This window comes from Rhinoderma darwinii, chromosome 13 (assembly GCF_050947455.1).
Source record: "Rhinoderma darwinii isolate aRhiDar2 chromosome 13, aRhiDar2.hap1, whole genome shotgun sequence".
Taxonomy (NCBI): domain Eukaryota; kingdom Metazoa; phylum Chordata; class Amphibia; order Anura; family Rhinodermatidae; genus Rhinoderma; species Rhinoderma darwinii.
In genome coordinates this window covers 25,798,348-25,812,769 of record NC_134699.1, presented here as the reverse complement: position 1 = coordinate 25,812,769, position 14,422 = coordinate 25,798,348, and the positions used below count along the sequence as shown (strand labels likewise).

Below are 14,422 nucleotides of genomic sequence, written 5' to 3'. Positions count from 1 at the left end.
CTTGCCAGTTTTAAGTTCTCGGTTTGCTGTCAGTGAACATTCTTGTTCACATCTAGAAAGCGAAAAATCCTACAAACCAATTGCTACAGATGTTTGTATCCCGTCTCGGCAAATCTCTGTGAGCTAAACAGTCTGGATTTCAGGCTACATTTTAGCTATACTGATACATTGCAAACTATCAGGTCAGGAGAAAGACTTGTGTTTCTGGTGTAGTTTGCTCAGAGGATTGCTTAGACGGGATTCAATTGCAGCAAACTCTTAGTAAGGCCCCAAGCACGCATCTGTTGCCAAATATACGGCCACAAATCACAGATCCGCGAAACACCGACCGCACACGGATGGCTTCTGTGTGAGGTCCGTTGTTTTAACGGATCAAATGAATAGAATGGCTGAGACTGATCCGCAAAAAACGGACAGGAATAGCACCTGTTCTATTTTTGGCGGGATGGCAACACGGTTCCGTTATAAAAAATGGAAGTGTACATGGCCCCGTAGAAATTAATGGGTCCGTGTGCTATCTGTTAAAAAAAAAACACATAGCACACTAAAGCATTTCACTGAAGTGTGCTTGAGGCCTTATAAGAAGTATTAGATCTATAGAGCTTTTCAGTTTTCCGATGTAAAAGATAATGTTCCCATTCACTGACAGCAAGCAGAGATCTTGAAAATGGTAATTGATTTACACGCAAAGTTTATTATAAAGTTGCAGAAATTCACATTATAGAAGAAGGATTTTAAAAAAATAAAATAAAAATAATTTTAAAAAAAACTGTGGGAAAAATGGCCCAAAACCTGCACGTGTGAACATATCCTTAAAATGTCCCATCTGGAAGCGTGTTTAAGATTGTTGGATCAATAGATGTGTTTTTTCCCCTGTTGAAACCTAGCAAAGGAGGCCTACTACAAAGCATTAACTCTTTAGATTAGCTTTAATTTGTGATAATATCTTCTAGTGATAGACCTGTGTGCTCAAGGCAATCACGGCTGTGAACAGCTCTGCGTCAGCTCCCTCGGCTCTTATTCCTGTGCCTGCCACACAGGCTTCCAGCTAAACAATGACAAAAAGACATGCACAAGTAAGTAGAATATTTAGTCAAAAATATCCTCTAAATATTATGTGTATACTCTAAACAGCAAATGTGTGCCAACCATTGACTTCTGCTTCTACTACATTGATCTCCCATGGTTAATGGTACTATGGTATAGGCCGTACTACTAGTTGCCACATACTTTGCCACACACTACACCTGTTCTGTAGATGCCGCCTGGAGTCATATATATCGGACTCCATTTTCTTACATTTAATTTCTATTAGGAAACATGTTAACAGCACGAAGTTGTTCTACACTTAGAACAAAGCATGGAGGACATTGGTGGCCCTAGGTTAATGGACGTATCACCGTACAACCATGGAGATATGGAAATACCATAATTGAGTCCATGGTTTGTCAATATGACTGACTAAAGTGACCACTAAAAAACATGGAACAGTATATTATATTAATCGAAAAGAGGAAACATAGGGACGTAAAGAAATCTAGTCGACAGCAAATGCATCATTCACCTTCATATAGTCAACTGTAGGTGGCCTATATGTAGTAATGTCTAAAACCGGCCATACACATATGGTAGTTGTCAGACAAACCTTCATTTAACCAATAGCCATCTCCCTCAACCGCCTCAAACATTCACGCCTGGTTCAATAGAGAATGGGAGACGAGCCCCTGCCAGACACTATGGACAGTGGCTTTTCTTCCGGCAGAACAAAGGATCGGACATGTTAAATCCAGCATGCCGATCCTCCTTTTTTGACATTGGAAGCCGCCCCCCCCCCCCCCCCATACACATTAGATTTCTGGTATCATTTAACTAATGTGCATAGACATTTTTATTTTATTTTATTATTTATCTTTTTATCATAAGCGTTGTCTTTTATAAGTCGGCTTTTGTGGTTGAGCAAGCTAATAAAATACCCCGTCTAGCCGAACCATAATGAATAAAGTCATATCTGAGTACTTAGCGATAAGCCCAAAATAAAGTCGGATTCTTCTCTCAATAATTTATAAGAATGCACTTTTCCAGGCCGTGTTCAGTAACCTGGTTGTTATTGTCCGTACACTTTTACGTTATAGTCAAGTGACTCTTTATAGACAACGTTTTTCTAGTCTAACAATGATCCTGATCAAGAGCCTGAAGAAATCCCATAAAGACAACAAGAGGCTTTTATTTCAATCCGGCATGAAAGATCTGTCTGAACTAGATACCAGTTCTTGTGTCATTAAAACAATATTGAAACCAACTTTCATGTCGATCCAACTGGAGCTCAAACCGTTCCATTGACTGACCTTTCTCCACAAAGATTCCTTTCTGAAACATCAAATAACCCAAAATGTCTTACATTCCCACAGATACTAATAAAACATTATTACAAAGAATTTGATGGGGTTTGAGGGATCCAAGTCACATAACTATGTAATATTAATATCTGTCTTCTGGATTGTAGTGATTGACTACTGTTCATATGGGAATCACAGCTGTCAGCATGAGTGTGTGGGTATCCTGAATGGTTATTACTGCCGCTGTAATGAGGGCTACACTCTTCAGAGCGATGGCAAGACATGTCTGTGTAAGTGGATTACAAAGTGCCGTCACATTACGGGTGTTCCCAGATGGGTCACTTATATTGGTTCCATGTATGTCCTTGATTGGTTGCTTCAATATTAATTCAATGGTGGGAAAGAGTCCTATGGGTGGGTGATAAATGGAAGATTGTTAGAACATGTGATGGCTTACGTTTCAACCACTTCATCACAAGCTTTTTACATTTTGTAAACCTTAACGCCAAAGGTTCCCAAGACCTTCTTCTGTTCATGGCGGGTACAGTATGTATCTTCATTGGGATATTAGTAGTGAAACCATCCACACACAAAAAATGGGGTCTCTACAAGAGAAGGATGGCCTCCCTAACATCTAGAGAGAAAAGGGTCCAAATAATTACTTTACTTTTTATATACATATCTAACAATTTATATTCACCGACATAGGTAACACTATTCGAGGGGGGGGGGGGGGGAATAGATGCCGTTTGGACTGCCTTCAAATATTTTCACACTTTCAATTGATAGGCTATGTCTCAGGCTAAAACTGATTTGCCAGGGATGCAGACAATATCCCCATGGGGCTTCTCTTCATTTTATAGTTGAGGGCCAACACTTAGTGGTTCATCCAGAGATGCAGTTGAGTAGCTCTATGTTCAATGGTAATAAATAGTCCTCGTCATGACTGTCCTATAGCTGCAAACATTGATCATTTACACCTTGGTACCTGTAGATTGTTTAGCCAAGTCGTAAATATATTTTAACGTCCAAGGGTCCTCCAAATCTTTTATTTCTCCAATATGATTTGTTGCCAGTCCCTAGAAGCATTATTCGAGCTTGTAAATGAACCATGATAAAAAGTTTGGGAATAGCCGGTCTATAAGTCATGTTATGTATATGTTTTTCCTTGATTCCCTAATTTTAGGCATCTTAGTTCTTCATGGCTTTAATATCCAAGTTTCTTCTTATTTGTATAAAACAAGTACAGAGAGATAATGTTCCATTAAAATAAGTATATCAAAAGCAGTCATTTTATTAAAAAACTAATTTTATTTGTATATACATTGTGTCTCAGCAATACAAATTCCTTTATGACTTTTTTGTATTTTTTCAATGCCGCTGCGTTTGATCTGATAATGAAATTAAAATAAATAAATATATCATGGAAATACTTGTTTTAATATTGGAGTTTATGGCTTATTAAAGGTCCTGGAAAGTTGCAATGTAATTTCCCATGACCCGAGATAGCAATCTATTAAATATACTTCTTTGTGATCTTAGACCATTGTAAATCTTCCGCTCACAAAGCCCCTCCTGTCGATCGATAGCAAGATTACCATTTAAATACATTAGCCATCATAAGTTTAAACAGAAGTTCCCATACTGTTTCATTATATCCCATTCCACTTATGAACCGTATGGCTTTGATGAGTGCTTGATGTAATTTTTCTTGGCAGGTTTTGTAGTCTAGAGCCCTCTGGGGCAGGAACACTAGTTAAAGTTCCATATTGAATTTCAGACTGGAGACGGTACAGAAGTTAATACGGTCCATGAACACAATGGTTTGCTCCAGTACGAAAAAGATCCAATGCGAAGAATGCAAAATAATTGTTTTAGCCTCTGTTTTCATTCCTCCAGTTTATGAATATCATCCTCCACGTTCATGGTCTGCAAGCCTGGTATTTCCTGTTTAGTCACTTCTGAAAGAGAATAACCACTTCTATAGACACTTTTGCCAACTTTCCTTAATAATAAATGACATACTGCAATAACAATGGCAGGAGAATCATTCAGCCTGGTTCAGAGGAGGATTTATCTTCCATATTTCTAAAAGTCGAAGGTAAAACCTTCCAGTCCTCCATGAAGACAACAAGAAGACCAAACCCCTCTGTTCTCATCACTTCACGTCTGTCATGTGCGTTCAGCATATACACCGACGTACCCATAGACTATCATTAGCCAAATAATAGAGTGTCCAATGCTTTTGTATAGAAGGGAATCCCACTAAAAAGTATACCATGTAGTATATGGTTTTTTTACACTGGGAGTCAATGGCAGACGTATGCGACTGTATAGACATTAATCTTGTACATACGTCTGGCATTTTTTTCTTAATAAGAACACCCAACGTAGTAATAGTAAGGCAGTGTGAACAAAGCTTTACTATGATAACGTGCCTTGTGAGACTGAGCAGCAACATGACCACATACTAATAATACGTACCTGATTATCAGAATGGACGAGAGTCACACGCGCAATATATTTCCTTCTCCATTGACATTATATCTGTATTGTACCTTCTAATATACTTTCAGCTACTGACATGTGCAATGTTGTGGATCACGGATGTGAATTTAAGTGTATCAGTACACCTGGATCATACTACTGCATTTGCCCAGAGGGACAAGAACTGCAAGCAGATGGAAAAACCTGCAATAGTGAGTATTCCCGTGCCAGATGTGTTGTCTGCAATGATATATATATATATAACTTAAAAAGAAAGAATGATAAGTCAAAGTGACAACATTAGTTCTGACCATATGTATAGTTAACCCTTCATCTACCAAATGAAGCAATTTAGCGGACACCCTAAAAAAAATATTTGTAGAAATTCCCATTTCATGTGATTTGGACACATCTGTCTTTTTGGTAAATCTCAAGCTTTCTGTCTAGTCCTTGAGTCCTTCCTAACATATCCATTCTTTTTTTTATTGTTGGGTAATGTTGTATATATTGTCCATTTTTCAATTTTTAATTTATTTGTTTTTCTGTTTCCTAGAATGCTCCACTGGATTCATCGATTTAGTATTTGTGATTGATGGCTCTAAAAGTGTTCGACCCCAAAACTTTGAGCTTGTGAAGCAGTTTGTGATTAAGATCGTGGACACCTTGGATGTCTCTGCCCATGGCACACATGTTGGCCTTGTTCAATATTCTAGCCGTGTGCGCACTGAGTTCTCCTTGAATCAGTTTAAAACCTCAAAAGATATCAAGAATGCCGTGAAGAACGTAGATTACATGGAGAAAGGCACCATGACCGGACTGGCCTTGAAGCATATGGTTGAGCACAGCTTCTCTCAACAGGAAGGTGCCAGGCCAAATGTCCCTAAAATAGGTTTGGTGTTTACTGATGGTCGCTCCCAAGATGATATCTCTGAATGGGCCAAACAAGCCAAGGAAGCAGGTAAGAGAGCGCAAATACTTGCGTAAAATCATATAATGTATTTTTATGATACTCTTCAGTCTATAAGTAACACTCAACAGATTTTATAAAAATTGTGATACAATGGGCATCGCATAGTGGAGCAATGCAAACATGATTTAGAAAGTCACAACCTTTTACAATACCTTACCCTTCTACATAAACTCTTTAGAATCTCTCTTAAAGGGCCCCCTTGCTTTGCCGTATTTACAACACATATGAAGACACATTGGGGCTGTTTTTTTTCTTTCTTATTTGTATATATTAAGAAGATTCAACTGACACTAAATCAATCAAGTCTGAATCACAGGGATTTGCAAAATTTCACATGGAGCAGGGACTGGGCTACTGTAGGTGTTTGTTCATTTTCTACATTCTGTGTTGCAGGAATTACTATGTACGCCGTGGGTGTTGGGAAAGCAGTTGAAGATGAACTCAATGAAATTGCGTCTGACCCCGTAAACAAGCATTCCTTCTACACAGCCGATTTTACCACAATGAATTTAATTGCTGAAGATTTAAAACTTAATATTTGCCCGGGTAAGATGCACTGCCCGGTGAACGCTTCTCTTCCGATAGTTGGAATTATGTGAACTGTGATTACCAGAACTGATGCTACTACCATACGTTGAGGTAGAAGCCTAGCTAGACTTTGAATCTAAATACCCTGGCCAAGGCATAGTGGTTGTTGCCACCCCGTCGGCACCAGCAACTGGGGCAAACGCCCAGCTATATCCCCCTGCTACATCCATGAAGTGACTGCTCGACCGCCACTCCATTTACGTTCCTCCTCTCTGTGGAGGTGCAGTGAGGAGAAACGGAGGGCTCGGGACCCCTGTTTTAGCGTTCGGTGGGCGTTCCCAGCAATCAGACAATAATCAGCTATCCTGTGGACGGGTTATCATAGTCAATTCTGGTACAACCCTTTAACATATTAGTCCTCTACCAGAAAATAATTTTTATATTCACAGACCCAGTAGAATATAAATATACTTATTATGCCTAAGATATTAGATATTACTGATAAGTATTCTATTTCTAGAGTTTATAAATATCTTGTTTAAGATTAACATTCCACTTATAACATGACTGACTACACTGCTACTACTTTTCGGTCCCCATATAACCCCTATAAATTAGACAAGAACATATCAGTGTTCCTTCTAATAACGCCGGTTTTCTCCCTGGGATATGATTATTTTGATGCAATTTGTTTGATTAATGAAGTGTTATAATAAAGAAATGATATTTTGTATTTGCAGAAGAGATAAAAGGAGAGACAGAGTTTAAGAATCCTTGTGACTGCGAGCATCTCGTCAGCTTCCAGACAAACACCCTCACAGTGCTAGGAAACCTGGCAGAAAAACATATCCTTTGTATGTTCTGGTATTGTATTATTCACAATATATACAGGAGAAGGTAAGAATACGGGAAAATATTTAAAGCGTTTTCCCATGTTACACACATGGATCGCAAGGACAGGTCGGATTTAGTCCTGGAAGCTGGGGGAGACTAGGCCATACATATGAAGTTACTCTCCACTGAAATGGATGGAAATTATGAAAAGTGACAATTGAAAGTTCATTAAAATTGATGGAGACACAAAAAATGCTGCTCCGCACATACTCTAAGGGTATGTTCACACGGAGTGTTTTCAGGCCGTAAAACGTCCCAAAAAATGGCTGAAAAATCGCGGCCGCGAAAAAGAAGTGCATGTCACTTCTTGAGCCGTTTGTACGGCCGTAAAAAACGCGAGTTGCTAAAAAAACGGCTGAAAATCAGGAGCTGTTTTCCCTTGAAAACAGCTCCGTATTTTCAGACGTTTTTAATTTTGTGTGTGCAGATACCCTAATTCTTATTAGTTTCAATGGAGATCACCACACATGAGCATCTTGTCTCTCATAGTTGACCGGGACTAAACTAGACTTTTCTCAAGACCATTAGATACTCAGTGACCAGACCTGAACTAATCCGCATTTTATGACATTAACATAGTACATATAATAAACACAAGTAAAAGTTTATTAATACTAATTCTTAATACTTAATGTGAAGACTATCAAAGTTATGGTCCTTAATGTGCACGGCTGCGTGACGACAGGTCACTATAAACCAGCAATTAGCCGCTATGGTCAACATTGACTACACACCATCAAGCAGATACACACACAGAAAAACGGCGGGGGTCTCGAAGCAGTGGCAGAAAAATGGACAAGGAGGCAGCACTTACAAAATGTAGAAAAACCTTTATTCACCCATGCAACGTTTCAATCCCTCAGGATCTTTCTCAAGCATCCCTCATCCTGAGGGATTGAAACGTTGCATGGGTGAATAAAGGTTTTTCTACATTTTGGAAGTGCTGCCTCCTTGTCCATTTTTCTGCCTGATATTGAGGACCTTGGACCAGGTTCTGAAGAGGCGTGCACCCTCCTGGCGGTTCAGTGCTGTGGTAACTCTCTACTCGAAGCAGTGGCAGACATACTATATATGCGACCTGTGAAGCCGCGCATAGTCTCAATAAGTAAGGAGGGCTACTGTCCCCTCAAAAGCTGCAAGCTAATGAATTTCTTAGGTCACAAATCCTGGTGGATATAGGAGAGGGTGTTCTATGATGAGCTATCGGAGAGCCGGAACATGAGGGATTTTGAGCCCATAGACCTTTATTTTTAGGGAGTGAAAAATCACATTAATAGCGATCACCACAATTTGCCAAATCCTTATGAAAATCGCATTAGAATTTTTTTTAATCTCAGAGAAAATAATGTGGCTGTCCCCCAATGTCTGTGGGGGTGCCCACCAAGCATCGGGAATACTGGATTTCAGAATGCCAGATCCTTGGTTTTGTGGGTTCTCTGCCTATTAAAGTAAAGATGGACGATCCAAGAATGTGTAGTAATGAAGGTGTCAGGGCAGATAGTTGTATGGCGCTGTATTACGGAGATGGAATATCTCCGTAATGGATTATCCATGGATGTACGGAGCCATAACATGGCCTTAAACCCTCGACTTCATCTTTAGGTTTTCTCCGATCCTTGTGAACTGGTAACACCTTTATTACCACTGCTCCTTTATCCTAGAACGTTTTCTTAACAGTCTTTACTATCCCAGTTGACAGCAAGACTTGAATCTCTGGAAAACCAGCTCGCTGATAAGAAATGAAGATCCCTGTTGTAAAAAAACTTCAAGAAGCTATGAAGAGATCTATGTGACTTTTTGATGTCACATGGTACAAATTTGTAATCCCTTTTCGGAGGCATACCCCGAGATGCCATGCAGAGCTGTAAAACTATTATAAATAAATGTGAATAGATTGGTGTTTATTATTATAATAATTTTACTGTTTTCTTCTCTAGAAATCGGAAACCATGTTAGTGGTCTAGAATGTTAGGAGATATTTTTTATTTAATTTTTGTTTAACTTTTTAATAAAACTAAAACAAAAAAAATACATATTTCACAGGAATAGTGCTTATTTGAACATGCTGGGGTGCTAAACTTTTTATACGTTTCTGTAGAAGGGGAGGGTTCAATGTTGTATAATATAAGGTACATATCCCATATAACTGTACCACTTCTACAACCAGAAAGACACAGGAAAAAATATTTAATTGATTTTTGTCACCATTGGCATGAGCCGAGAGATTCTACTATGGGGCAACTTATAACAATACAGCAAGTTATTACACAATTTCCATGATTGAAGGCCATAGACAAACAGTTGGCGCCCTTAAACATCTGGGCACGGTTGTAAAAATGCACAAGCAACCAGACCCCATTCAGGTGCAAAATGTAAATTAGTCTAAGGCCCCATACACTCGACCGCATGATAGTTCCAAGAAGTCTGGATCAGTAATGCAGCATCCATAGGGATCTATAGGTACTCAATATGGCACACAGAGGTTTCTACTCATGGATTCATATCAAATTTGTGAGAAAAAAAGCGTCATGCTGTATCACTATGGGGAGGTTTTTATGAGATATACCTGGTCTAAAGCAGAAAACAGACATTGACAGAGATTTAAATTAAAGCTCCCCGGCCCCAGTGAAAAATCTGTAACAGGGCCCCCTCATCTACCATTTATAATACTGGTGCCTTCTTATGGGGTTGCCTTTTGGGCCCCCTTAAACTGCAGGTCCCAGGTGAGACTGCGATCTCTGCACCCCCTATGGACATACCTCTGACATGGCACCTATAACTACCGCAATTAACTGCTATATACAATGGCATCGTTTGTTTTAAAGCGGTTCCTCGCCACTTGATGAGTCAATCTGAAGTCTTCAATATCAAATTTAATTGTTACACCCCATTACTCCAAGCAGCGGACCTCCAGGCTCCCCATTTTTAAAGGTTTTTATGAATCAGTATGTGTGTGACTATTACCCAATAATCTGAGCTGAATTGGAAATTAGTACTTGCTAATACATAGCAACCAGCAAGCAGAGATTCAGTGTAAAGCATGGTGGAAAGCAGCCTGTGCCTCTGATGAGACAGGACGTACATTTTAGACTACCTCAGATTTCCAATAGACAGTGCAGGCAATCTAGAGATAAAAGCTGTGTCGTAACGGAGGACAGCTAGAAAGAAGAGCATGAAGAATATAAATAGCAGGTAAGTATTCACAGCCCTGTGTTCAGAGCTCCCCCCGCACAGGACGATACAGCAGGACCTTAGACCTGAGCTGTCAATCACACTGCAGCAGATCCACCAACATTCAGCTGCTCAGATTGTAAACATTACAGAGAACACAACAGTGGCCAGGACAGAATAAGGGAGGATTTTATTACTTCAGATACAGAGTTGTCCTTCTCTTATTAGAAATAATATTATTCAGTAAACTGAACAACCCATATTAATACCGCAACTTAATATCCGCTATAAGCAGCATTATGTCTGACCAGTACTGTATCCCACTTCAAATGCCAGGGACACATGCCCTGCCTGCCCCCCAATCTTTTTGGTATACCACTACATTATTCAGCCGAAAATGAATCCCAATACACACCTGCAAGTAATTTGCACGAAACATCCAGAAAATGTGCCGATTTCCCAAAACTAGTACCTGCAATTCCAGTCCCCATGTGGGTAGTCATATGATTTAGGTGATGTAGATAGATAGATAGATAGATAGATAGATAGATAGATAGATAGATAGATAGATAGATAGATAGATAGATAGATAGATAGATAAGATAGATAGCACACAATAAAATGGCGACAGCACACTGCGAACACTAATGCCACTAGCGTAGGTTCCCACCTCATAGAGGTCGCCTTGTCGTGGCGGGTGGGCTCACACAATTTGCACTAAGAACCTCCCTATTGTAAGTAGATTTAGCAGTAATGCATATTTATTTATATTTAGTGGCTTAGGTGGCATTAGTGTTCGCAGTGTGCTGTTGCCATTTTCTTGTTTGCTATATACACAGACAGAGATCTATATTTATAATGGAGCTGGAATAGAACGCTTAACACAGACTGACATGGAATCTATTAGCTCTCAGAGATTTCAGAAGCCCATAACCACAATGTAATTAATACCATATTTCTAACACCATTAGCAGGAAAACTTGGCAATTTAAAGTGAATATTCTGAAGTGTGTTATATCTGGCCTCTTGCTGATATGGCAATCCAACTATAAAATATAAATGGTCCATTATATGTGGCAGCAAATAAAATCCTGTTGATTCAGCACAGAAGGTGGTCTCAGCAGAGCAATGAAGCCTGCAGGCAGCTGATGGATCTATTAACCATTATGAGATGTCATTTACCTTGACGTGGAGAAAACTGCTTTTTTTTATCCAAAGTCAGAAGTGGATCTAACAGGAATGAAATGTATATGTCCTTCATTTAATCTTCCCCTTTCTTTTGGATCCACCCCTGGCTTTGGTTTAAAAAACTGCATGTGCGATTTTAAGTCTAAATCTCAAACATATTCTTCATTGGGTGCGCTTTGCTTTGTTTTTGCATATAGGTTTAGCTAAATACAAATGTAGCTTCAAGGAAAACTGTAATATAAACTGGAGCTTCCTGCAGTAGGCAGCGTGGGGACGAACCAGTACAACAATCCCAGTTGGCACTTAAATTAGGCGCTCAGCTTTGTGGCAGGCACAGAGGGCAGGGCAGAAATACTAATAGGGGCTCCTCAGGCAGAGACACTAAAGAGAGGCACCTGGAACACAGTCGTAAAAGGGTCACTTGTGGCAGAGGAATGTAAGGGGACATGGGAGGGAGACATGAAGGAAGATTTATAAATAAAATAATAATGTGCCGGAAATGGGCAGCAGATGAATATGAGGGCAGGAATCTTGGCACCACCATTGTTTTATCTGCGTTATTATTTATAATCTTTTCCGGGATTCATTCTTTATAGTTTCCTCCAAACCTCCAGCTCTGAAGGAGGAGAGATAAAGAAGCAGACAGTTGTGTGCAGCAAAACCAAGGTCAGCTGTCCTCATACTATTTCCTTCTCGCATTATAGATTTGTGTGGTACCAGTATCTGTAATACTGCGCCATAGACCCATACCTCCATGTGCCTCCGACTTTATACACTCCGTTACATGGCATATTTCTGAAGTATTCTCCACTAGAACCAATGCCTGTAGGAGAAATTATAATACCTGTCAGAATGATGATGCCACATATGTCTGTATTCCACTTACAAATTCTGGAGATTTCACTTTGGCTGCTCACTTTTTTCGCTCATAATGCCCCACATAACATACTAGTTAAAGTTTTTTTAAAGGAGTAGTTCCAGGCTAGAAAAAAAGGTTCTGCTTTTTTTTTTCTTAGAACAGACTGAGGCACCATGCACACGTTCGTAGATTTAGTCCGTGGTGCATAATTTCGTTCATAATTATGGTCCCTAATTACAGACCCATTCATTTATATGTTTAAGACAAGGTGTCCATGCCGTAGAAAGGCTCTGCAAAAGTTAGAACATGTCCTATTTTTTGTTTTTGACAGACCGTGCTCCCATACTTTATATGGGAGCACGTCCGGAGATGGAGGTGGCTGTCCGCAGCCGGCCGTGCCCGTAATCATGTACCGTGATTACGGGCACGGTCGTGTGCATGGGGTATTGCAGCTCATTCCAATTCAAGTGAATGGAGCTGAGCTGCAATATCAGACACAACCGGCTATAATAAGTCCTATTAGAGCATGTTGGGGTAAAGAAAGGGGTTCCCCAATTGTCAAGCATGGCTCAGTTCTGGAGGAACTCTGACATCCAGTGAATGGAACGGACACCTATTCATTTCAATGGCCAACTTTGGACTCAACAATAATAATAATAAGGTCCGCCGGTCAATGTGCCACTGTGTCTTTCCACAATTACATAGCCACACAAATTATTATAACCAGTCTGACCCATGCCCAATGACTGGTGAATATGGTGTCTGAACCGACCAGTTATTATAGTATTTATGGATATAATAGTGGGGGCCGCCAGGCTAGGGATCATACACAGAATTACATCCTGGGCACAGAACAAACATTTTATTAGTACAAAATGGAAATCTGATAAACTTTGACCGTACCGGCTTCTTAAGGATCCCTACACCTAACTTCTACGCCCTACATATTGTGTTAGAACTTTTGAAGCTCATAGATGGATATAGGACGACATGTTTTCTGTAGATTTGCTCTTGTAGGTTTAGGGAACCATAGTTAGAGGCAGCTATGATCCAGCGTCAATGAACAATCAAAGGTATAATATATGAAAGTGAATGCTGCTATCTATTGGCAAACACCACGTACCACACACCATAGGAATACTGAATTAGTCAACTTTTTTCTCAAGAGTTTTTATTTACGCCTCTTGCTGCCCTAGACACTGAGATACATGCCCTAAATGCATGCCTCCCAAGTGTCCCTCTTTTGGAGGGACCGTTCCTTATTTTTGATCCAAACCCCTTTGTCCCTCTTTGCTGCTTTAATTTCACTCTTTCGGACCCAATAAAAAGATTTGCATTGATAAATTTAGTATATTGCTCTAACAAGTGTCTGGTTCCTAACTATATATTACAGATTGTATTTTTTACACAACCTTAAAAATGTGTATTCAGAAGATTTGTGGGCTAGCATAGCATGAAAAAATGAATTTTTCCCATGATGAATCATAAGGGTCCTTCTTTGACCATCCAAAAAGTTGAGACACGGAAATACACCCCTACCATCACCCTGATGTTCCTTTCTTCCAGCTGATGGTGTTGGGCTCATTCAGATTGGATTTTTATTGTCAGATCGTCCCTGAACTTTACATGACACATGGGGGAGAAAGATACAAGAGGATGCCACCCTCAGAAGCCTTGCCACACTGAGAACAGATGCATCTTCTCCTTATTCAGAAGTGGTGGCCATTGATGTGCAGCTAGAAGTCGAGTGGGTAATTCTATACATTACTGCAGGAGAGAGTGCCAGCTGGGTTCATAGTCTTCACAAATGGAAATTGGTGCCGCGGGTATCATCAACCACTGTGCCACCAGTCAGGGTTTCTTTTGGCTGGGTAACCCCCTTTTTGTAGGTCACTGCTTAAAATATACATCAGACATTCTAGCCAATCTTCTCAGAGCCCTGGAAGGTCAGGCATGTCTCCCCAGACAACATACCTGCCTGAAATAAGT

At 39.9% G+C, this 14,422-nt stretch overlaps 1 protein-coding gene across 2 annotated transcripts in view; it reads left to right on the top strand.

Moving 5' to 3' along the window:
* MATN4 (matrilin 4) overlaps window positions 1-9,184 on the top strand; it is a 35,769-nt gene extending 26,585 nt beyond the window's left edge. Inside the window, exons 7-13 of one of the 2 annotated variants that reach the window (XM_075846646.1) lie at window positions 954-1,076; window positions 2,504-2,626; window positions 4,913-5,035; window positions 5,377-5,781; window positions 6,187-6,339; window positions 7,062-7,166; window positions 8,900-9,184. In XM_075846646.1, coding sequence (XP_075702761.1) covers window positions 954-1,076; window positions 2,504-2,626; window positions 4,913-5,035; window positions 5,377-5,781; window positions 6,187-6,339; window positions 7,062-7,166; window positions 8,900-8,958 — 1,091 coding nt within the window. In that variant the 3' untranslated portion in view covers window positions 8,959-9,184. The remainder of the gene's footprint in view (window positions 1-953; window positions 1,077-2,503; window positions 2,627-4,912; window positions 5,036-5,376; window positions 5,782-6,186; window positions 6,340-7,061; window positions 7,167-8,899) is intronic. The other variant, XM_075846647.1, reaches the window with a different exon arrangement.
* The last annotated feature ends 5,238 nt before the right edge of the window (window positions 9,185-14,422 follow it).